The 24551-nt window shown below is 39.0% G+C and overlaps 3 protein-coding genes across 3 annotated transcripts; all 3 read left to right on the forward strand.

Annotated features, from left to right (window-relative positions):
* The first annotated feature begins 1097 nt into the window (after positions 1 to 1097).
* On the forward strand, positions 1098 to 10102 carry LOC131314571 (phenylacetaldehyde reductase-like). The gene is made up of 6 exons (XM_058343317.1): positions 1098 to 1300; positions 2613 to 2782; positions 4973 to 5164; positions 6470 to 6632; positions 9163 to 9349; positions 9747 to 10102. Exons 1-6 carry the CDS (start codon positions 1183 to 1185, stop codon positions 9889 to 9891), a joined length of 975 nt encoding a protein of 324 aa, XP_058199300.1. The 5' UTR covers positions 1098 to 1182; the 3' UTR covers positions 9892 to 10102.
* A 2213-nt stretch (positions 10103 to 12315) lies between these two features.
* Positions 12316 to 19138, forward strand: LOC131314572 (phenylacetaldehyde reductase-like). The gene is made up of 6 exons (XM_058343318.1): positions 12316 to 12504; positions 13246 to 13415; positions 14830 to 15021; positions 17357 to 17519; positions 18197 to 18383; positions 18795 to 19138. The coding sequence occupies exons 1-6, from the start codon at positions 12387 to 12389 to the stop codon at positions 18934 to 18936; spliced, it is 972 nt and encodes a 323-aa protein (XP_058199301.1). The 5' UTR covers positions 12316 to 12386; the 3' UTR covers positions 18937 to 19138.
* A 923-nt stretch (positions 19139 to 20061) lies between these two features.
* LOC131314573 (ylmG homolog protein 2, chloroplastic) lies at positions 20062 to 23867 on the forward strand. Its single transcript, XM_058343319.1, has 3 exons — positions 20062 to 20519; positions 22227 to 22426; positions 23442 to 23867. The coding sequence occupies exons 1-3, from the start codon at positions 20145 to 20147 to the stop codon at positions 23692 to 23694; spliced, it is 828 nt and encodes a 275-aa protein (XP_058199302.1). The 5' UTR covers positions 20062 to 20144; the 3' UTR covers positions 23695 to 23867.
* The last annotated feature ends 684 nt before the right edge of the window (positions 23868 to 24551 follow it).

Here is a 24551-nt window from a genome sequence, read left to right on the forward strand (position 1 = left end):
ATTTAAAAATCTAAGTGGGGGCAATTTAGTCATACGACATCTAATCTCATCATATCCACCTTCCATATCCTCCTACTCAAAAAATCATCCAAATACCTTATTGCAAATCCATCATTCTTAAGAGGTGGAGTCACCCTAGGCCACCCTTCATAACGTATCATCCCTAATTACATATCCACCCTCATTATATATATCCGTCCAAAATCAAATCTTTCATCCAAACGGACCGTAATATTTTTTCATGGAATCTATGAGCAGGTGCTTAGAAGACGTTTCCCTCCAATTTATGAAGCAATCACTTTGGTTTCAAAGCCTGTTTTAAATATAATAAAGATGTGAATCAATTGTGAATTTTTCTTAGTTGAGCAAATATTGGAAAGATAAATAAAAATGCTAAGAACAATCGCACGTGTGTCCTTCCAAATGCATTCTCTCACAAACAACAATTTGAACTTTGAAGTGTGCTGTCCAAGTGACAGAGGGAGCAAGAGTGTCTTCCAGAGAGTGAGAGAGAGTTTGTGGGTAGGGTTCCCACCCCCTCCCCTACAGTTGGCCCTTTCCCTTTTTCCCCACTCATTTTTTCCCTCTTTTACTGATTATCTTTTTATTTTTCTCCAATATTAGTTCCCTTATAGCTCTCTTCTCCTCATATTTTACCTTCACAATTTTTGGACTTGGAGGGCCCAGATATGGGTTTTTGGCTCTTGGCACTGATCAATTATTTACGACGGACTTTCAGGCTTTCCAGCAGCAATGATGAAAAGTGTCATTGCGGCTTCGGCTACGACAAGACCGAGCTATAGCTTGATGCTAATTAGGAACTTTTCGCCCACCGAGACATGTAGATTTGTGGGTTCCAATAGTGAAGCTAGCTTTTTACGTTTTTCCCTTTTGTATTTTTCTTTGTTTTCTTTATTATTATTATTATTTTTTTACCGTTGTGTTTATTTGTTTAGTTATATATCAATATAAGTTTATGTTTCCTCAAAAAGTGTGCGGTCCAACTGTAGCAAGCAAAACAAGGAGGGGCTTTTGTGTGACATCTTGTAAAGTTCAGGGGTAATATATGTAGTTCACCCTAAATGATCTGTATAAAGCAATGAAAAGGAAACAATACCATTCCTATTTCCTACTAGTCCTATAGTTAACATAGAGAGAGAGAGAGAGAGAGAGAGAGAGAGAATGAGTGGAGTAGGGAAGACGGTGTGCGTGACGGGAGCGTCAGGGTACATAGCTTCGTGGATTGTCAAGTTCTTGCTCCAACGCGGTTACACTGTCAAAGCCTCTGTTCGCGACCCCAGTCAGTTCTCTCTCTCTCTATCTGATTTGGAAGCTAGGGTTCTGATGGTTACTTTTTACACTGTGCGTTCACTTTGATTTCTGATTTTTTTTCGATGGGAGAATAAAATCTATGGGAAAAAATTGGAGTAAAGGCCTTTTCTTTTTTTGGTTAAGTAGCAAAAAGCTTGTTAATGGCCAAAGTTTCAAATTTGGAAGATACACCATTAACTCAGGTATCCCGGTCAGTTTGCGCACCTCAGCTAATCCTAGGATCAATCCCAAATCCCACACGGCCACACCATTACCTTCATGCGAATCAAGTCCCCCTTTTTTCTATAACTCAAGTATGGGGTCAGTTTATGCGCACCTCGACTAATCCTGGAACAATCGCAAATCCCACCATCTAATAATGGGGTCTCTTCTGCATAGACCGGCCCCAAAAGAGTTTGATAGCATTTGGGACGTTTTGACTTATAGAGAACACTCCCAGACCCCGATGACAAGGCCAACCCCGTGGGGTTTCGTGTCCCTTGACTTGAGTAAAACTAGTTTTGAGTAAGGAGTGGAGAGAGATTTACAGGTTTTGTTAATTCAAGTTTGAGTTTGAGTGGGCATTAGATCAAGAGCTGGAGACAGTCTTAGTGTGAATTGAATAATACCAAGATCCACTATCAGATTTCACAGTTCATTATCTAATTGACTGTATTGTTCTAATCCTGTTCACGGTGAATACTAATTGGTTGATGTATTAGTTAAACGTTGATAATTTTAAGAAAATCGTGATGTGAGGAGTTAAATTTTTCGATGGTACTTTAAACCTTGAACATTTAAGAACTTTTTAAAACCAAGAGTACGCATACCCGAGCCTGATTTTGGAGGAGGTAGGTGTCTACGAGGTTTTGTGTCTACTTGACAACACCAGATCCGTGGAGGCTATGGAAATTTGTTTTCAATTTAAAACGATATTGCAATTGAACTCTTAACTTATGCATTCAGGCATCACATTGTTTTCAACATCTCTAAGTACCATCGTTGTGATTATGGAAGGGTGGAGCAGTGGACTGTGTCAGTCAAGGGACTATAAATCCCAAATTTGGTACGTGAGAGACCAAATTGTCACCATTGGAATATTGATATCCAAAATGACACCAAGTGCATATTTTAGGGTCCAAACAATTATCCAGTCCCTCTTTTTTTCTTTCTTTTGTCTAGATGACCCTGTTACTGACTTACCACAGTCTAATTTTTCCACGTTGGGTTCATGGTCGGAATTTTTGTTTTTTTGATTGTTTAGTTTTTAGAAGTGTTTGTAACTAGATGATGTTGTGCAGGCGATCCTAAGAAGATAGAGCACTTACTTTCACTTGACGGTGCTAAAGAGAGACTTCATTTGTTTAAAGCAAACCTACTTGAAGAAGGTTCCTTTGATGCTGCTGTTGATGGCTGTATAGGGGTTTTTCATACAGCATCTCCGTTTTATCATGATGTCAAGGACCCCCAGGTTCACCCTTGACCCTACATAGTCGTATTTTAGTAGTTCTAACAAAATATAAATGTTTTCTCTTTCGTTTACAGTTAACTCCTCACGTGTTAGTCAAATGGTCTTATTGTCCGCAAAACATTCCCAAAGTAACTATTGGTTCTTCTTAGAAAGAGGGGTTCCGAATATTATTCTTCTAGTACTGTATGGGTGGAAATTTTGGTTGCCCTTTTGGGGGAGGGAGAAGTGACAGAGAATGCTGCATGGTTTGTACTTGTGAGCATTGCTTTTGATGGCATCATTCCGTTTAGGGCAAACTATAACTTGAGATTTTTTGATTCCACCAACTTACTAATCTATCAAATGGCGATACCAGTGTCTTTGCAATATCTTGGTTGTATCAGTTCAATCATATAATTCAGGATTTTTGATGGCCATTCCCTGGCATTTTCTATATGTTTATTTTTATAGGTAAGGTAACATTTTCTATAAGTTGTTTAGGATGCTTTACCTTTTATTTTCTCCAACTTGTTTTTCTTCACCTGTTGGGTGTTTTACTGTTTTATTTATTTTTCTAATACGGGAGGAGTTTTCCCAGGAATCCAAAGTTGAATGGCTTTCCTACCTAACCACATTAATGTTTATCTTGATGTAGGTTTCTTGTTATGAGTCATCCTTCATCAAGATGAATTTTTCTTACTGGTTTGTTTTAATTAAGTGTTGAAAATATGAAAGTATATGGTCTAGTCATAGCATACAAAGTGCAGAATTTTTTAGAAATATTGGAAGGAGTATAGGATTCATACCCAGAATCCTCAAGGGTAAGCATTCCATGCAGAGCACGATTTCTAAATTCTCGTCTCGTTGCTTAGAGAGGTTACATAGAGTTCTATAGGTTCTTTTTTTTGGACAGTCCTGCTGCAACGGTGATGTAGACGGTGAAATGAGAAAGCTTATGCTTTTTGACAGTTAAAACTGTTAATGCCCTAAGAGATATGGCCAAAAATTCGATCTGATTTGTATTACATGTACCACTAACTGTAACACCCTGCAAATCCGAGAACTTTCAAAATGCTTTCAACCTTTCAAAAAAGAACAGGGTAAAATAGAAGACTGTTCCCCGATTTTTTGGACTAAGAGATGCTGCCAAAAAGTCTTTCAATTTTTCGAAAAGATGGTATATAGAAGGGTTAGATGCTAACTCGACTCTGGAAAAACGAAGACTGTTCCCTGAATTGTGGCTGTAAGGGAAACTAATTTAGAGATTTGGTTTACTGACAGATGTGTTTGCTTGGCATCCCCGGCTAAACTTTGTACCTCCGTCCTTTTATCTTATCTTGGATTTTTAAGCTCTATACTTGATGTGGGTGTTGAAGCCAAGTGCCAAGTGCCAATGCCAAAGTGCCGTGCTGTGCCGCCAAGCACAGGCTGTGCCATGCCTTGCCTAGCCCGGTGACAAGCACACGTTCTGCCATGCCTTGCCAGGCTCCCTCTTCGGAATCGATCCCTAATTCTCCGTCACCCGTCACCACCGTAGTAGGCCACTATCCTACCATTGAAAGTTGATAGGGCAGAAATGAGAGTTAAAATTACAAGAACAAGCTCAAATTGTCAAATTGCAACTCTGTGGAATAGAAAAGACACATTGGTATTTGGAAGGGTGGTAGTTTTTTCTTACTACAACTAATGCTCGAAATAATTATTTAATCTCACAATATAGACTACAACGTAAAAATTAGATATGATGACCCAGTAACTAAAGCTAAACCAGAAAATACGCTAGTGCCTTTTGGATCTATAGTTATAAGAAATATGGAGGTGTTATAGCCTATAGGATATATCAAAATATGATTTAAAGCAACCAATAATACTTGACTAGTTAGCATGGGGTTCTAACAATCTTTGTATTGGACTTTCTACTCGGGCTATTTTCTACTCATTACTATTTTTTAGTCCAAAATATTCAGGATGTTTTTCTAGTTGCCATTTTGTTTCCAGTCAGTTGTATAGTTGTTTCAACTAGATCTTTTAGGTGGGCTTGTTCACCTGGTGCAATGGGAAACCCATAGAGTATATTTTGGATAAGAGCAATCTTCATTGCCATGACTTTACATGTGTACTTTTTTTTTTCTTCTTAAATTCCTTCGTTGATTAATAAGCTTGTCTTCTGTTCTGTGTTTGGCATTGTATCATTCTGTGTGTTGATTTCAGGTAGAATTGATTGATCCGGCTTTGAAGGGAACGCTGAATGTTCTTGGGTCGTGTGCAAAAGCCCCATCTATCAAAAGGGTGGTGTTGACATCCTCTGTTGCAGCAGTGGCATATAATGGTAGGCCTCGAACACCGGAAGTTGTAGTTGATGAGAGTTGGTTTTCTGATCCAGAAGTATGCAAGCATGATAAGGTACGTGCACATGCTATTCAATCATTGTCCTTCTGATCAATACTTTCATTGTGCACATGGAAGCTTGACGTTGGGCTAACAAAAGCTTGTACCATCAACCAATAACGGCAGGACTCACACTTTGAAATGCATTTTTCTACATAATCTCATCCAACTATCCAATTATATGACTGTATGTTTTTAAACAGTGATTTATGTGCTAGTACATTACAAAAATTTCACTTCTTTTGGGGTGTGGGGGTGGGTCAACAATTTGTTTCCCGAAAAACAAGGAGCTTCTACAAGAAGAGTCTCTCCAGAAATATTTTGATTTTATTATGCGGGTAACATATGACAAGAAGTTTCTTAAGCAATAGATGAGAAGAATGCTTTCAGATGTTTGTATTCTTTGCCTTCAATGACAAAGGAGAGTTTACTTCAAAATTTCTTTCATAGAAGTAGGAAACTGGGTGAACTCAATATCTTTCTGCTGCTTCTGCATCCTTCAACGAGGTGGGACTTGACATTGATAGTTAAGTTGTCTTACCAAGGTTTCATAATGAGTTTTCTTCAGTGAGTATTAGCTGAGCTTTGATGTGTATGCATGATCAGAGAAATGCATGGACTAGTTCCAGTGTATGGTGCTTTGAGATTAGAGTTTTTTCCCCTGATAAGATAAACACAGTTTCTTGTAAAGGGTCCTTCAGTTGTATTCAATTGGATCACAAGTCGTTTTCTGGGTTTTGATTTTAAATTCATGTTGTTTGTCTAGTGTCTTCCAAGTTGATTCTTATTATCTTGCAGAGTATGTAGAAGCTGATGATTTGGTTTGTGTAATGCAATTCCAGAGAGAGAGAGAGAGAGTATGTAGAAGCTGATGGTTTGGATTGCGTAATGCAATTCCGGAGAGAGAGGCTGTTTCCGACCGACTTGAAGCAGTGACCTTCAAGTCCAAGTTTATGTTGTCAACAAATGCGCATGATGGCCCATGATTTCAGTTTTGTTTCAATTTGATATGCTCGTATTTTGTTGTGAGAGAGAGAGAGGCTGCTTCCGACTGACTTGAAGCCGTGACCTTCGGGTCACAATGGAGCAACCTTACCGTTGCGCCTGGCCCACCCTTCCTCTTGCTTTCTTCAACTACCTATGTTTATTTCTGTTGTCCAAGTTTATGTTGTCAACAAATGTGCATGAGGGCCCATGATTTCAGTTTTGTTTCAATTTGATATGCTCGTATTTTGTTGATAATTTGCCATGGCAATTGCTGTTCTTTCTAATCTTTTAAATGTCTTCCTTTGCCAATATCCCTTATTTTTCTGCTACCAGATGTGGTATGTGCTATCAAAGACTTTAGCAGAGGATGCTGCCTGGAAATTTGTGAAAGAAAAGGGTATTGATATGGTTGCAATAAATCCAGCAATGGTTATTGGTCCTCTGTTGCAGCCAACACTCAATACAAGTGCTGCTGCAATATTGAACGTAATAAATGGTACGTTTTCTTCAGTTTGTGTGCATATATACATAAGCACACATACCGATACACATTATCTGCTATTGTTTATGTGTGACTGTCACTCTTTCTTTCAGATATTAAGGCTGAAAAGTGGATACTATTGTTGAAAAACATAGCTACATTTCTGTTGAATCAAACTATTCTCGTAAGAAGCTGGATATTGGGCTCTGGCTTTCTTTTACATAATCAAACTTATCTATATTGCTGTTGAATTAATAAGTTAGTTTTACCTGATATTTTTCCTGATATTTTTAGAAGATAGTGCTGATCTTCTTCTATATTTGGGAATCATGGCCATGTTTAGGTTCTCCTTGATCTATTTGAAGGTTCATGTGGCTGATTCTGGTATCACAGTAGTTAAGGATCAGGCGAAACCAGGTAATGTCGCGTCGCGAGACAGCACACCTTTTGGTGGGGATAGGGATGGTAGAAGTGTTCCGGTGATAGAGTGAGGCACAAGTAGATTGAGATCTCTTCGATTACTAGTTTTGTAGGAGCCTCATCAAAGCGTGGTAAGGTAGAACAATCGCAGAAGAGTGAAGTTTCAGATGCATTGTTCTTGATTTATGGGTTTGTGTATGATTGGTCCCGTGGAGGATTTGGGTGCGTCGCTTCAAGAAGCTGAGGTTTATTGTTGAACTTGATTGGTTGGATATGCTGATGTTTTGGAGCAACATCAATTTCAGCTCAGCGATGGAGAAGCTATTTGGGAACTTGTACTTGGGTTGGATCATATTATGTGGTGGTTGGTGGAGTTATGTTTTGAAACTGAAATCTGAAGCTGGTTCGCATTTGGGTCTGTGCAAAATCGGGTGGATATATTGTGGGCTTTGGCAGGAGTCAGGACACTATAACTAGGCACTAGTTTTGGCTATAAGTATAGGTTTCCATATCCCATTTTTAAATGTTTTCAAAGGCAATTTTGGGGCTCACCTTGAGGCAAGGCACATAAAAAACGCCTCTGGGCATGGATTTTTGGGCAGAGAACCACAAAGGTGTTCGCCCATCCGTCGGAGGCGTACAGAGGCGTACGCTTTGCATGCCTTTCTGGTCAGATGACGGAGGCGAATGACTCAGAAGAGTTGGTTCTTTTTCTTTTTGCAAGTAAAGAGTTGGTTCCTTTGAAGTTGTTGGGGCAAAGACTGTAGACGACTTAGAGTGCTTTTAAATGTTGGATGTATGAATGCAATATGTTTATACGCCTTAACATGCTTTTTTGTGAATTCTATATACTATTTTCTTGTTATTAGTGATGCATGCACCTATCTATGGCGCAAACATGATCCCCATTTTTTTAATGGTATTTTAAGTTAATTTTATTTATTTTTATAAATAAATAGTAAAAACTCCGAAGGCTTATGCCTGCCTTGAGGGTTACGCCTTGCCTCATGAGAGGTCCACAGCTTTGCCTTGCACTTACCAAAAACTTTTTTTTAAGTGTCCCCTACAAAAAGACGGTGAATTTTCGGATAAAAAAATAAAGTACTTTCGTGCATAAATTTTTAAATTTCCTTGCACAAAATTATAGATCGCAATGAGATCTTTAATTTGGTGCAAAGAAATTGAAAATATTATATGCATGGACGTACTTTATTTTTCATTCGAAAATTGAAAGTCTTTTCGTAGGTGACACTTAAAAAGGGATGGAGGGAGTATTATTTTGAGTGCCATGGTAGCAGACCCAAGGGCTAGTTTGAACCTCTGGGCTGGGTGCAGCTATGAAGTTCTAGCTGGTGGGTGAAATGCAGTGGGTGGGTCATCTGGCTGTGGGAGCTTGACCTTTGTTTCAATGTCAGAAGCTTCAAGAGGAAGAAAGGAACCAGAGAAATGAGGCTTCCATCATTGAAGCTTCCTCTTTCCAGGGTCTTTGACTAAGAGGATAGAAAGAAGGGAGACCTTGGAAAGGCATATTCAAATAAACAGGTGGTAAGCCTTGGTCAAGAGGCCAAGAAAATCAGGAAGTGCACCGGTGGGTGCTACTCTGCCTCTAGAAAGGAAAGGGATCTGAAGAGACTATAATGCTATATCGGTTATGATGGCAGGCTTATTGAAGCAAGGATAAGGCTTGAGTGCTTCGGTTTGGCTTTAGTGATTGCGGAGTCTAGTTGTTTTTCTAGTTCCCGTTTCTGTTTCTGTTTCTGTTTCCGTTTCTGTTTTTCTCCTTTATTTGCTATTTTCTTCTTTGCTTGTATTAGGAGTTGAGTTTTGTTCACCCTCCACTTAAGCGGGTGAACATTAACCTCCATCTGATTGGTTGAAATGGTGTAGATCCAACCCCAAAGTGATGTTATGCTTACCAAAAAGTATATTGCATGGTAAGCATGACATCACTTTATTGGTGGGATCCACACCATTTCAACCAATAAGAGGGAGGGAAATGTTCACCCTCTTTTAAGGAGGGTGAACAAAATTGCACTCTTGTATTAGGGCACAATCTTTAATCCGACTTCAGTGTTTCTTCACCTTGTTTAAAAAGAAATATGCTCCTTTATTTTGCTTTTTGCAGGTTCGAAAACATTTATTAATGCTTCATTTGGGTGGGTTAATGTCAAAAATGTTGCCAATGCACATGTTCAAGCATTTGAAATTCCTTCAGCTAATGGAAGATATTGCATGGTTGAGAGAGTTGTACACTTCTCCGGAATTGTTGAGATACTCCATAAGCTTTATCCTGATTTTCAACTTCCAGAAAAGTAAGTGATCATCTGATTTTGGAGATTTTTTTTAGCTGTAAGTATTACCTTGGAAATAGAAACTTGAGAAACCCTTTCGTTTTTTTTCTGAAGTTCTACTACGATGATCTTCCTGCAAATGATAACTGGATTAGATGTGTTTTCCAACATCGACATCCATCGATTTCTTAATATGTGGGGGTGTGTCGTATGCATGTATGCACTATGCATGTCTCCCTTTGTATCTTTTTAGTTTGTCAAATTGATGCTCGTAGAGATTCTAATTCTTTCATAATAGCTAGTGCTTATATTCTCTCTCTCTCTCTCTCTCTCTCTCTCTCTCTAAGCAAATAGACTCGCTCGATGATTTCTAACCTGTCTTCGTGTTTTGTTTTTTTGCTTGCTTGTAATTTTTTAGGTGCGCAGATGACAATCCATATGTACCGACTTACCAGGTATCCAAGGAAAGAGCAAAAAGCTTAGGCATTGAATTCATCCCCCTCGAGGAGAGCATCAAGGAAACAGTCGAAAGCTTGAAGGAGAAGAAACTTTTCAGCCATTGAGTCGTGGCGGAAGCTATCAGGAACTATTATCAGTAGAATAAAATGGATGTGAGACAGGTTGGGTCATTCATGTGTCTCTATCTTGTTTCTCCTGACTAGAGCAATAAGAAAACGAAATGGTCTCCATTTTGTGTTGTAACATTTGCCCCAAAAGTTTGGAACCTTTCTTTGGACTGCAGTATTGGTTTGGTAGAATTGAGTTGAAACCTCATGATTGTCGTCTATTGCTGCAACAAGGATCTCTCTCTCTCTCTCAAGGGCGGCGGCGCAGCAGATACAGGGTATGCAATGCAAAAATACCAAGAAGTTGGTTGAAAATTCGTACTCCCTCCGTCCCTTTTTAAATATCCTATTTCGTAACTCCAACGTATTAAAAAAACATCATCATTATACCTTTCACATCAACTTTTTCCTCTACTTTTCTTACTTACTCATCATCATTACACTTTTTACTCACTAACTTTCCAAAATGGAATATACTTTTAAGGACAAAATAGACAATTTATCAATTTTTATCTACTAATTTTACCAAATGGACAGTTATTAAGGGACAGCCCAAAATAAAATGCTGGACTATAATAAAGGGACGGAGGGAGTATATAGTATTTTCATTCATTTTAAAACACCATTGATTGTCATGGAATGCGTCACCTTCCAAATTAAGTAAACAAATGGAAAGAGAGAGTCCACTAGTCCAGTAGCTGACTTATCTTTCTTTATGTTTCTTGATTGTCATGGAATGCGTCACCTTCCAAATTAAGTAAACAAATGGAAAGAGAGAGTCCAGCAGCTGACTTATCTTTCTTTATGTTTCTTGTTTCAGAAGAGAAATACTTATTTCTGGAGGTCGTTTGCAGCATTCAATTGTGACCGTCTAGAAGTATTTTGGACAGTCGTGATTGGTTAGTGCTGCAAACAATCTATTTATAACACATTCGTAAATAAGTATTTCTCGTTCGGAATCCATTAGCAAAGAATCTGCAGGGATTTCAGTCTCTTCTATGCTTCAAAACTACTATTCGACTTTCTAAACTCAAACTAATAAGCATAATTTTCATTACTGTTGTCGGTTTTTTTTTTATTGGACCTGAGGTCCCTCTAGTGCCCCAAACGGACTACAGGATTATAGTGCATCTTGATTGAGTCCTTCCGCGATGCCGATCTTTTCGATAGAAGCCACTAAGCACTTTGGATGAGCAAAAATTGTGATTAATCGAAAAATGGCAACAACATCTCGAGATAAATTTGTCTTACAATTTAGTAATTTACTATTCGAAACATACTGACTATCCTGGCTATGTCAGATGATATTGCTTCTGATATCATATCAATCTGAAAATTTCGCAACTAAGGGCCGGTTTGGGAGCTAATTAGTTTGTATTTTTTATTTTGGATGGTGAGCTATTGATTTTGGATTATGCTCAGAATAGATCATGAATCTGATAGTATTTGGGAGGTATGTGGAAAATAAATTTTGCAACAGAGTAGTATTTGAGAAGATAATCCTGGCTATGTTACTGCCTTTCTCACTGTCTCACATGAATACAGGCCTCATACTCTTATGTGTAGGACCACACATACTGCGAGGATTGTGGTTGGACTTGGTGGTGGTTGTGTATGCACGGTAGGATCTCTTATAAATTATGTATATAAAATTAGCTTTATATGGTGTATAAATCAAAGTTGTGAAATTCGTTCTGTACTGGCCGGTGCTTAAACGGAACACAAAAACTCAAGATCCTTTCCGGTTGAAATACCGGCCTGTTCCGGCCAATACCGGATGTACCGGACGATACCGGTCTATTTCGGACATTTTCCGGTGTTCCGGACGGTACAAAATTACCTTCTCTCTCTCTCTCTCTCTCTTTTATGACATAAGTTATGAGCTCTAAACTAATTAAAAGAAATTTATGGGCTTATATATGATTTTCTTCGATTAAGATCACGATGGAATCCTGATTTGTTTCATAACTTTGTTTTGAGTCTTTTTGGATAATTTTTTGCTACCATTTGTTTCACGGAAATGGTTTTGCAACCTGATAGATATATATTAAATATATATAAAATATTAATTGCGGTAAATTCAGAACGGTACAGAGATACAACCCGGTACCGGTACATACCAAACGGTACGCTGGTCGGGACGGGATTGACAACTTTGGTATAAACTACTCCATTTACTTTCTCCTTTTGGAACCTTTTATAAAGTACAACTATAAGCAAAAATGATACTCACACAACAATTTAAACACAACTTCTCACGTACATATGGACTCCACACACATTGCTATGTGTGGACCTCACATGTATGTGAGAGGTTGTGTAAATTGTTGTGTTTGAATCGTTGTGTGAGTAGCCTCGTTGATAAGATACTATAAGCCGGGTATATGTGTACTTCCCCAAATAGGCAACGGTCAACTTTCAGTATATAAGCATAGCAGAGCAATGACTGGAAATTTGAGAGAGAGAGAGAGAGAGAGAGAGAGAGAGAGAGGATGAGTGGAGAAGGGAAGACCGTGTGTGTGACGGGGGGATCAGGGTACATAGCTTCTTGGATAGTGAAGCTCTTGCTTCAACGTGGTTACACTGTCAAAGCCTCTGTTCGCGACCCCAGTCAGTCCCCCTCTCTCTCTCTCTCTCTCTCTCTCCCATATGGTTGTTTGTATTCCATCCGTCCCGTATTGCTTGTCCAGTAGGGAGAATCGAAAGTCTACTTAAATTCTACACGGTCATTTATTTATACAACACGCCGGTGTATGTGATATTATTTCATTGGTGAATGGCTTTGAACAAACGATCTGCAAATCGTTTACTCACGAATGATAGAATGCCGTATATGCTTGCTGCGTAAATGGGTTGTATAACATGTTGTGATAGTTGACTTTTCCAACAACTAATGCATGTCCCATTATAAAAAAAAAAAACTTGATTAGATTGCCAACACTACCCCTTGTTCTATACTTTTTAAACTGCTTTTAATGATTGAAACCAAAACTACACCAACTGCATACTCAAAGTGTGTTTTGTCCTTTATTTTAGTTCAAGAGAGATATACTTATTTATGGAGCCACTACAAAGCGGCTCTTTACGGATCTGAGTGATCTCAGCCATCCGTTTCGGCATTGGACGGTCCGGACTGAAAATAATCTCTTAACGATAAACATTTTTGGACGGCCAAGATTGAGCTCCGTAAACACTTGTTTACAGCTGCTCTGTAAAAAAGATTTTCTCATTTGACACTCTCACTACAGCCTAGCTAAGTTTTTTCCATTTTGAGTTTATGCTCAAGAAAATTGTTCCTTTTTGGCAGATCAGTTGTAATTAGTACTTGCAAAACATGATATTATTGTGCAGGTGATCCTAAGAAGACAGAGCACTTAATCTCACTTGATGGAGCAAAAGAGAGACTTCATTTATTTAAAGCAAACCTACTTGAAGAAGGTTCCTTTGATGCTGCTGTTGATGGGTGTGTAGGAGTTTTTCATACAGCATCTCCTTGTACTCATTCTGTCAAGGATCCCCAGGTTCACCCTCTACATATACGTGTTTTTCTGTGTTTGTAATAACATAGGCCAACTAAGGGCAAGCTAAGGCCGGCAAGGACTGAACCAGGATTTCACATATGCGAAGGGGCCACGACATGAATAACAAAAACCAAAGCAAACCAAATCAAGCCTTATATCCCAATCAATTAGAATTGGCTACATGAATCCTTTTCTTTTGTTGGGCTCTGTCATGCACTAGTTGTTCACTTAGGCTTAGTATAAACTCATAGCCAATACAAACAATATCTAGGGGCACCGAACAAACCAAAAACAACAAGAAGAGATCTCTATTTCAGCTTTCGTTTATGGCTGAGCACATTTATGTTATGGTTAGCCATAAACGAAAAGGGAACATTTTTGGCAACCCGATTAAGCACTTTCTCTCTGCCGGCTTTCAGAGACGGGTCTATAGGTGGGCTTACGGGGGCCAGGGCCGCCTCCTTTTTGCCCCCCTATTTGGAAATCTCCACAATTGTCTAGATTTTTTTTTCCATAAATATTAGTAAACCTTTACATGGTAACTCCCCACGGGCCTCTTCTATTTTTCTGTAAACGTTTAACTCCCCACCGGCGACATACGTTCACGGCGGTCCTCGTGGTGGCGTTTCAGATCCAGGTTGATGTTGTTCAGTTGGGAGCGGCTGTTGGCAGATTAGGGTTTTGCTAGGGTTTGATTTGGGCTTAATTGTATTGGGCTATTCCAATTATCTGGACTTTTAGGCCTTTTAGGGGTTTGGATCTTAATTGCTTTGGCTTGTCCCATTTTATTTGGGCTTTCAGGCCTTTTAGGAGTTTGGGCTTGTCTCATTGGATTGTTCTTTGGTTGGCATCTTGCCAATCAAGGGATTGGGTCTCGGACTCGGCATATGTGCTATTCTCCTTGTTTGGTTAATCTTTGTACCTTGTTCACTGATTAATAAAACGGTCTTGCTACTGGGCTGACGATAAGAACACTAGAAGACAAGAAAAACACATATTTTTGTGTATTTTTCACACCCTTTAATACACATTCACACACTTACTATAATGTAATGGGCTGATTTTAGAATTTTCCTAAATAAAATTTCTTTTTTGCTGTTAAAAAAAATAAATATAAATGTGCTCATCAAATGGTTTGAGTGTGTATAAAATGTTGCCAAAGTGAATATAGGTTCTTGTTATTAGAAAGAGGGGTTTCAAGTGTAAAATTAGTGATATTGGTTCCAACTAGATGTTGTCCGGTGGGCTTCTTCACCCTGGTCCAATGGGAAACCTTTAGAGTATATTTTTGATAACTGCAATCTTTACAACCATAACAATAGACGTATCCAACTCTTTGCTTCTCTTTGTTGGTTAAGAAGCATGTCTTGCTATTCTTTGTTTGTAACTTGATTGTTCTTAAACCGGATGTCAGGCAGAATTGATTGATCCTGCATTGAAGGGAACGCTGAATGTTCTCGGGTCATGTGGAAAATACTCTTCTGTCAAAAGAGTGGTGTTGACATCCTCTGCAGCTGCAGTTGTCTATGCTGGCAGGCCTCTAACTCCTGAAGTGGTAGTCGATGAGAGTTGGTTTTCTGATCAAGAGTTATGCGAGCGAAATAAGGTATGCATAGGTGCTATTTTTTCATTGTCCTTCTATGATGTAATTCATTGCGCACATGCTAGCAAAAGCTTTTAAACATTGGCAGAACCAACACTTGGAAATGCCCTTTTAAACATTGGCAGAACCAACACTTGGAAATGCCCTTTCTGAATCCTTTACCAAGAAGATTATAAACATTGGCAGAACCAACACTTGGAAATGCCCTTTCTGAATCCTTTACCAAGAAGATTTGACATTGATAGTTCCGGTATGTCTTAATAAAATCCCATAAGGATTCGTTCACAGTGAGTGTTTTTTCCTTTCCTTTACCGAAATGTACGCCTTCTGCATAATAGATCATGTTTCAAATTGTGTAAGAACTCCTAATCTCACATTTTCAGCATTCTAATTTGTGTGTTGTTGGCAAATCATGCCAAAGTCCTTCAGCTGATCTCTTGTTGGAAATCAAAGCTCTAGAATGGACCATCCAGGCTTGGACACTTCAGAAATCGATCAGTGAGACATCGATGCGTTTGCTATGATCTCTTGAGATTGTTAAAAAGAATCCTGTGTCCATCAGCGTAATACAACGGTTGCTCATACAACCCGTTGTTTTGTGTTTTCTTTGATTACCTCAGTGTTTACTTAATTAGCTACATTTTTTTAGGGGCAAAGTTCTCTTTGACCCTTTGTGGTATGGGTCATATGCAGATACATCCCCTAAGATTTAAAAGTATGCACATAACCTCTTGTGGTTTTGAAAATGTGCAGATAGACCCCCTGCCGTTATGTTTTTCATCGATATTAACGGACACAACATTAAAAGACCGATATACCATCATCATCTCCCTTGATTCTTCTTCTTTTTTAAATCTAACACTATCCCCTATACCAAAAATTGAATCCAAACCGTTGATATGGTAGAGTTTGACGAGTACTACATTATGCCAAAATTCAAGTCAATCAAAAAATGAAAAGTTCATGGTCGAATCGATTTTGTTATGAAATTAAATTTTCCAATTTGAATTTACCACAAATTAGATCACTGGGTTATTGATGCCTCATCGAGATGAATTTTTATAGAGATACTCTATTCTTTATGTTATACATTATGAACGACTCAGATTACATTGTAGAGGCGTGTGAGATACACCTCAGTTAATATGGATGGAAAGCATGACGGCAGGAGATTTATCCGCATAATTTTAAAACCACAGGAGGTTATGTGCACACTTTTAAACCACATGGGGTGTATCTGCACATGGCCAATACCACAAGGGGTGAAAGTGGGCTTTGCCCTTTTTTTAATGATGTTGAAAAGTTAGCTCTGGCGCCTTGGCAAAAAAACTGAATGATGGCTCATGCATTTGTTTTGTTCCAAGCTAAGAAGCATGGATAGGGCACGACGTGGAGAATAATGTGCAAAAGATGCACTTCCTGTGGAAATTTTATATCCATCTCAAAACCAATTGGCAATGAGTGAAAAGGTCCCATATGTTATTAAGTGATCACCCATTCCACTCCCAAGCAATGTGGGATTCATTTCCTCAACATCCCCCCTCACGTGCAGCCGCGTTTGAGGTCTGTCACGTGTGGCCACTTTTGGGTCCTATCATCGTGCAGCCTTTTTGCTGGTCTGTCATCGCGGGGTGTGGATTGTGAATTTTTTATAAAATGTGGGGTGGAACGGGCCCCGCTCTGATACCATGTGGAAATTTTATATCCATCTCAAAACCAATTGGCAATGAGTGAAGAGGTCCCATATGTTATTAAGTGATCACCCATTCCACTCCCAAGCAATGTGGGATTCATTTCCTCAACATCCCCCCTCACATGCAGCCGCGTTTGAGGTCTGTCACGTGTGGCCACTTTTAGGTCCTATCATCGTGCAGCCTTTTCGCTGGTCTGTTATCGCGGGGTGTGGATTGTGAATTTTTTATAAAATGTGGGGTGGAACGGGCCCCGCTCTGATACCATGTGGAAATTTTATATCCATCTCAAAACCAATTGGCAATGAGTGAAGAGGTCCTATATGTTATTAAGTGATCACCCATTCCACTCCCAAGCAATGTGGGATTCATTTCCTCAACATCCCCCCTCACGTGCAGCCGCGTTTGAGGTCTGTCACGTGTGGCCACTTTTATGCTCGCACTGATCCCAGTCACGCATTCTCACACGCTTTTGTGACTTAGGACGCTCATACTTGAGGCCAACGGAAGTGTCAGTGCTTCAATTGGTTTCTACTTGATATGATTGCACTCTTTTTGATACTTCGCGATGGAAATGACTGTTTCTTTCTAACCTGTTGAATGTCTGCCTTCGCCAATATCCTTTCTTTTCTTCTTTTCCATACCAGCTTTGGTACCCACTGTCAAAGAGTTTAGCAGAGGACGCTGCCTGGAATTTTGTGAAAGAAAAGGGTATTGACATGGTCGCCATTAATCCAGCAATGGTTATTGGTCCTCTGTTGCAGCCTACACTAAATGCAAGTGCTGCTGCAATATTGAACGTAATAAATGGTATGTATTCTACCACATGTTCATAATCGGTAGGTCACGCCACGTGATACTCCAGGAACGCTGACTAATTACTCTTCTCCTTTTAGTCTCCTTTTAGAGTGATTTCCCACTTCCTTTCAGGCTATTGTTAATGAGGAACAATGAGTAGTTTTATGAAACAGTATCTTGATGGCCTAGTGGGCTTCGTCTTTCTGTTTTCTTAGTTTTAAAATCATGATACCATACTAGGCCAACCATGTTATGTTGCGCAGAGTGTTGGTCTACTAAGAAACACCATGTGAGTATGTATGATGAGTGTTGCTGAAATGAGAATTTGATATTGATGGTGTAATAAGACTTTGTGAGATAGAATTAGAAATGAAAATATACGCGCAATGGGAGTGGGTAGGACCGATTTGAACATGTCTATCTCAGATTGGCTGATGCAATAGTTACAAGGAGTGATGTAGTTATGGTAGTCAGTAGAAGGTAACTAATGGAATGAGTACTAGACTAAAAGTGAACTTAAATGACGCAGTTTGAAAGGATCTAGTTATTTTGAATATCACAGAACACGCAATGCCATCACAAAGCTCAATGGAGAAAACGAATTCCTGAAGCCGACCTCGATTGATGATGATGATATTTCTAATCGAGGGAATAACGCATCTTTTTATGTTCTGCTTTGTTTTTTTTAGGTTCGACGACGTTTCCCAATTCTTCAATTGGATGGGTGAATGTTAAAGATGTCGCCGATGCACATGTTCAAGCATTTGAAATTCCTTCAGCTAATGGAAGATATTGCTTGGTTGAGAGCGTTGCACACTACTCTCAACTTGTGAAGATACTGCACGAGCTTTTTCCTGATTTGCAACTTCCAGAGAAGTAAGTGATCATCTGATTCGGGATCGATACATTCATTGCAAATAGTATTGGTATGCCGGTGATACTAAAAAAATCGTAAAGGTGTCGGCCGATTCTGGCTACGTATACGGTTGTATCTGATTTTTCGTTTACTTCACTGCCAATACTTGACCGTTACAACTGCTTTAAGTGCTCGGGTGGCAAATGTTGTCCTAAAAATAACCACGACTACTACACTTGATTTCTGTTTCTTCTAAACTGATGCTCTTGCTATCATCACCTTTGGAAGGACCGCTCCTATTATTCAAATTCTCGATACCCATAGTTAGCTAACCGGATCAAGTTTTCAGGCCAAAGCTCTACATGGATCATGGTTCGATGGTTTCTAACATGTTCCAGTTTTTTCTCCCTTGCTTGTTCTAATCTGTGTAGGTGCGAGGATGACAAGCCATTTATGCCAACATACCAGGTATCCCAGGAAAAAGCGAAAACCTTACGCGCTGACTTCATTCCCCTGAAGCAAAGCATCAAGGAAACCGTTGAAAGCTTGAAGAAGAACCTTTTCATCCAGTGAACCGTGGCGGCAGCTACTGGAAAGATTTACATTGATTGTGTCTCCATCTTGTTTCTCCCAACCAAAAGAACAATGAGACAATGAAATGGCCCATCTTGTGTTGTAATGTTCACCGAAATTTTGGAACCGTCTTCTGAATGATCTATCGGCTAGTAAGATCGGATATGGAAATTTAGTCGGTACAGATATTGTCCGTTCTGCCTCTCAAGCGCGTGCGCATACATAAACATTCAAACGGCAAGCTGCTAGTTACTCATAATTTCACTATCTCAATTCTTAAGACAAAATCAAATCACTTAAGTAAACTTTAGTAGCTAAACTCATGCTATGCATCTCAGATAGACTTTCAGTTTTTTTTTTTTTTTATCATTGATAGACTTGCAGTTTGAAGTACTCATTTTCAGCAAACGTGCTCTCGATCAGTTGCAAAGATGGTTTGCTTGCATTATTTCAGTAAGAATTTATGAATCTACCTTCCATATTTTTTAGCAACGATGATAAAATGAATGAGTCGAATCATTGAGCCAGAATGTAATTTATTCAATTGCACTCCCTCCGCTTCGTATTTCTTGTCATGTATGGAAACTCGAGGTTACATGCAATTAATGAATGTCTCCATGTAAAGTTTAATGAGATTACCAATTCTAATCCTTATCCTCTACTTTCAAAACTACTTTTTTTTTTTATTTACGAGGGTTAATTTGTAAAAATTCACGCATTTGCTATACTATGTTTTTCAAAAACTAAATTTTTCCGGCATCTAAAAATAGAGAGGGACATGTAATATGAGAGGGAATGAGTATATTGCAGGATGGATATCCTATGAGAGGACTAGAAAAGGAAATCTGCCATGTGGGGTTAGTAAAGGGACAGATTTGCCCCAATCTCAGCCCCCAAGAGTTAGTCGGATGCGTTCGTGCGTTTGTTGTTCACACAATTGATAATGTTTAAATTTTGGAATCAGACAGCAAGAAAGTAAACTTTTGTAAATTCTTTAATCCCGACACAGAGGACTTGACTTTGACCTGAACAGACCTGGAAAAAGATTAATTGAGAATGTGAAATGCATTGAAATGCGAGTAAGCTAGCCTGATACATATATTTATTTTATTCCATTCGTAGCGAATTCCAAATTCTTATCTTGTTCCAACAAAGGAAAGGCCAATCCCTTCTCTTTTCACTTCCGAGAGAGCATTTGACGTGAAAAAATGGCGTTTCCTTCTCCTCCTCCTTCTTCTTTGTTGCATCAATCCGACGATTCTTCGCCCGGAACCCAGAAAACCCTTGTGGCCAACAAGCTCTTGTCGAACGCTTTATTGCTTTCTTCTTCTTCTTGCTCCTCTTCTTCTTCGTTCAGACATTTTACGCCATTACTGCTACTCAACCAACAACCCTCGTATCCCAAGTTCAATGTCCATGTCCCTGCCCAAGTAGCAGTGGCGGAGCGCCTCTTCCGAGATTTCCACAAATCGGTTGTCTCTGCTGCCGATGGGTGTCTCGGATTTGTACAGTCATTCGCTTCCAAGTCTCCGCTTTTCGACAAACTCCTCTCTTTACCTTCTCATTTCCGTAATTTCTCCCAGGTAACTACATACAAGCATTCTAAGTATTTCAGCATTTGCTCTATGGTTTTTGGTTTATAAATTCCCAAGTTTTCATTTACTACTATAATTTGCAACTGGGACTAGCTTAGTTGCCAAGGGCGGACGCGTAATGGGTGATTGCGGGGCACGAACCACATGGATAAGGTTTGGGGGAGAGACGAGATTGTGTGTGTTTATGTTGACGCCGTTTAATTTTGTTCGAGCTATCATAACTTGAAATTTCAGGAGCTTTTCCACACATGGGTTTAGCATATATATAATTTAGGGTTCTACTTTATTTGGTTTGGTTCAAGAAACTTGCAGGGGCAATCTTATTGAACTTTTTAATACTAATTTGAAAAACTAGTACTATAAGTAGTGAGAATAATTAGAGTTGTGCAATAGCCGGGCACCCCCTGTGTCTGCTGCTCTCGGTGGTTCCTTTGAGTCCCTGGGTTTTTGGCCCAGGTAATCGCGGAACTTGTATATATCTGAGAAAAGAGATTTTGCATATATAACTTGTTGAATTGAAGTATAGTATAGCCTCCACTGTGTACTTGTTTGGGACCCTCTTGTTTAGTTCTGCTATGGGGCAAGATTTGGGTAGAGTCTTTTGTCTAGGTTAAAAGTCCTCCCAATGCAGATTTTTATGCTCCACCATTTGTTCTAATTTAGTACTCCTGCATCCCTAAATGTTAGAACTGTTGGGAATTTTCAAAAGACATGTAATAATTGGCATTAAGACTCAAATCCAGAGGCATTATTTCAAATCCTTGCCCTTGTATACCCTGTTGAATATGTCCTTATTCTGTGGCCATCTAAGGAACAGCTTCAAAAATGTATAAATTTTGTACTGCCGTTTCAAATAGGAATCATAGGACAAGAAGTTGGGACAACCCAAAAAATGGAATGGTGGACCTATAATTTGGGAGGGAGTAATTTGTAATTTCTTGCATGTAAATACCCCCTTCCACTTATACATCTATAAGTTATAGCAGTCTCAGACTCTCAATTTGACTTACAAACCGACTTGAGAACCATTTTTCTCTCATCTACAACAAATAGTTTTTGTAGACCAGATCATTCACGAAATCAAATTCCACATACTGTAGGAGCAAAATAGATTTTGTGTTAATCAATAATTGTTCATCTCTTCCTAACACGCCAAGTAGCTGACCCACTAGTTATAAGCTTCTGTCACCCCTGTGCTGCTGTGTACATAACCGCTGTTAACGTATGTTTTTCATTTATCTAATGCCACATGAAACAATCGCAATGCAAAAGCTGTTTACAATGCCTTCTTTGCTTCTATCATGACTATTATTGTTAGCATGGTGGATCCCTGATTGTGTTTTCCTTGAAACAGTAAGTAGGTACCCTAGCAGTACCATAACAAGATATTTGCATTACAATGCATAGCCATCAAAGCGGATGGGCCACTCCTCTATCAAACTGACAATTGATAAAATGAAATGGGTTATAAACAACAAATCAAACCACCAAAGTGGTAGACAAACTGCCTTTTTTTTTTTTTATAGCCAAAAATGCTTTTGTCAATTGTGTGATGATTATAGTAGGCTTGTTCAGTATTTCATAACGATTTTTGTTTTATTTCCTTAGTTTGTTGTTCTTTAATTATGGTTTTATCTATGAGCTATATGGGGCAGTTCCGTTGTTCCTGAATTGACAATTTAACTTTGCTTCCAGATCCATCAGAAGAACTACAGGAATTTAAACTGTCTTTCCAAACACAATTTTGGTGCCGTTTTACCTGGGGATTCAGTGGCAGGGCTTGTGGTTGCCAATGGTATTATCAACTTCTTGAATATCTACAACACACTGTTGGTTGTAAGGCTTGTTTTAACATGGTTCCCTAACTCTCCTCCGGCCATTGTTAGCCCCCTGAGGTACGCCTCTTGATATGTGAAGTTTATTTGTTGTATTTTGCATTGAATTGTATTGACCTTAATGTTACAAAGAAATATGCGTTAATTGACCAGGCGGCTGTTATCTTCTTTTATAAGTTGACAAATAAGAGCTTTTGATCTGATGGTTATTGCTGTCCAATGTTGTCCGTGTCTCTATAATTCATGGGCATTGTCCCACACTAGACAGACGCTGGTGGTTTCTGTGTCAAACACAACATGCACACAAACAGACACACATACTCCCACAAACCCGCAGACACCCAGAGGCCAGAGTAACTAATCATTTTTAGCTTTCTTTCATATCAAATCTGCCAGTGTTATAGGTAAGACTCTCTGTCCCATAAAAATACCAAAACACTACACAAACTCCTTACCTAAAAAGCTTGTGTGATGGAAAACGGTCTGTCTATTTTAGGTTTATAAAAGGTTCAATATTTATCGAGTCCGTTTTGTAATATTGTTATTTCGACAGAGGCCTAACGCGGTCTAGGACACATAAAGGAACACAAAGAGCATCTCCACTCAAGCTCTATATCTCCATTTTAGAGACTAAATCTTCATATTGAGGGGAGATTTTGTAATTTACTCCCTCTTTTTTTTTTCTTCAACTTTTTGTACTTTATAAGGAATCTTCGAGGGACCCATCGTCCAAAAGCTCCAAATCTCTAAAAAGGACGATAGGCCCCTCCAAGATTTCTCCATAAAGTACAAAAAGTTGAAGAAAAGAGGGGATAGATTACAAAATCCTCCCTCCATGTAGAGATTTGGTCTCCAAGATGGAGATATAGAAACCCATTGGAGATGCTCGAAAGAAAGTCCCAGGTTTGTAACGTATATAATCCAGGGAATGTAATGTCTATATTGAAAATGCTTGAGTTCGATCAGCTGCCTCTTTATCTGAAGTACGATTTTTGTGCTCGTTGATAGTTTTTAAGTTATGATTTGGTTGGAAACCCATGCGCCTTCGTAATATGTGTGGTTGTTCCTTGTTCAGCACATTGTGTGATCCATACTTGAACATATTCCGCGGCATCATTCCACCACTGGGGGGGACTTTGGATCTTTCTCCTATATTGGCATTCCTTGTTCTAAACGCCTTTACAAGCACCGCTTCTGCACTACCTGCTGAACTTCCATCGACAGGCGTTTCTCAAGAATTTCCACCATCTAATCCTAACACGTCACATCAGAAATGGATGAGAAGGCTCAACGGAAGCAGAAGAAAGGGTTCCGACAGTGGTCATTAGGCCATTCTGTTTTTTTGAAGTGTATACATTTGGGTTTTTGTTCTTCCTCAACTTCAAATAGTCTCCTCTTCATGGTGTACAATCTCTGTATTCTCTTCATTTTCGGTTGGTATGGTACTCCGGCAATTATATTGACTTCAAAAACATGAAATGTCAAAATTCTTTTATGTTTATGATCGTATAACTTTTCTCCTTAAAAAGTCTACAAAACACAACTGTGTCCGTAACCGTTTGATGCATGTGGCCTTATATGTATCGAACGGCTACGGACGTAGTTGTGTCTGTTGGTAGCACTGCTCGTTTCCCAAAAGTGAAAATTCACAGCAGCTGGTGCAAATCTCTCTCTCTCTCTCTCTCTCTCTCTCTCTCTCTCTCTCTGTCTGTTTTTGTTTGTGATCAGCAGCTAGTGCAGATCTGAGAAACTCATTTTGATTCTGTTGGAATCAGATTCCAAAGAATAATACCACTATCAACTCCTAAGTTTGTTTAATGGAGAATAATGATCTCTCTCTCTCTCTCTCTCTCTCTCTCTGTTGTATCTTATTCTCAACCATTCATCAAAAAGTCTGAAACTTCCTGAACAAGCTGCAAGCACCTAATCTTCATAAAACAACCTTTCTATCTTCTGGAAGGATTCCCTACAGTACTGAGGGAAGTTAACTGCCAACTTCAGTCACCCATTGTATTTGTTGAATTTCAGTTTTCAACCTTTTTGGCTTCCTTCTTTTAATTTGAGAAGAAAACGGAAAAAAAAAAAAAAAAACTACATAAAATAGAAGTATCTACCGCCAGAGAACCACCATCGAGCAAACCTAAAATTTCCATATAATTGGAAAATTTTAAATAATTCTAACATA

Source organism: Rhododendron vialii, chromosome 13a, assembly GCF_030253575.1.
Source record: "Rhododendron vialii isolate Sample 1 chromosome 13a, ASM3025357v1".
In the NCBI taxonomy this organism is placed as follows: domain Eukaryota; kingdom Viridiplantae; phylum Streptophyta; class Magnoliopsida; order Ericales; family Ericaceae; genus Rhododendron; species Rhododendron vialii.

Bases quoted from the DNA above. Each gene is read 5' to 3' on its own strand.
- LOC131314573 (XM_058343319.1), top strand. From the start codon at position 20,145: ATGGCGTTTCCTTCTCCTCCTCCTTCTTCTTTGTTGCATCAATCCGAC. The intron at 20,520-22,226 runs GTAACTACATAC...CTTTGCTTCCAG, and splicing joins ATTTCCGTAATTTCTCCCAG to ATCCATCAGAAGAACTACAG. The intron at 22,427-23,441 runs GTACGCCTCTTG...TTCCTTGTTCAG, and splicing joins GCCATTGTTAGCCCCCTGAG to CACATTGTGTGATCCATACT.
- LOC131314571 (XM_058343317.1), top strand. From the start codon at position 1,183: ATGAGTGGAGTAGGGAAGACGGTGTGCGTGACGGGAGCGTCAGGGTAC. The intron at 6,633-9,162 runs GTACGTTTTCTT...TGCTTTTTGCAG, and splicing joins AATATTGAACGTAATAAATG to GTTCGAAAACATTTATTAAT. The intron at 9,350-9,746 runs GTAAGTGATCAT...GTAATTTTTTAG, and splicing joins GATTTTCAACTTCCAGAAAA to GTGCGCAGATGACAATCCAT.
- LOC131314572 (XM_058343318.1), top strand. From the start codon at position 12,387: ATGAGTGGAGAAGGGAAGACCGTGTGTGTGACGGGGGGATCAGGGTAC. The intron at 13,416-14,829 runs GTTCACCCTCTA...ACCGGATGTCAG, and splicing joins ATTCTGTCAAGGATCCCCAG to GCAGAATTGATTGATCCTGC. The intron at 15,022-17,356 runs GTATGCATAGGT...TTTCCATACCAG, and splicing joins AGTTATGCGAGCGAAATAAG to CTTTGGTACCCACTGTCAAA.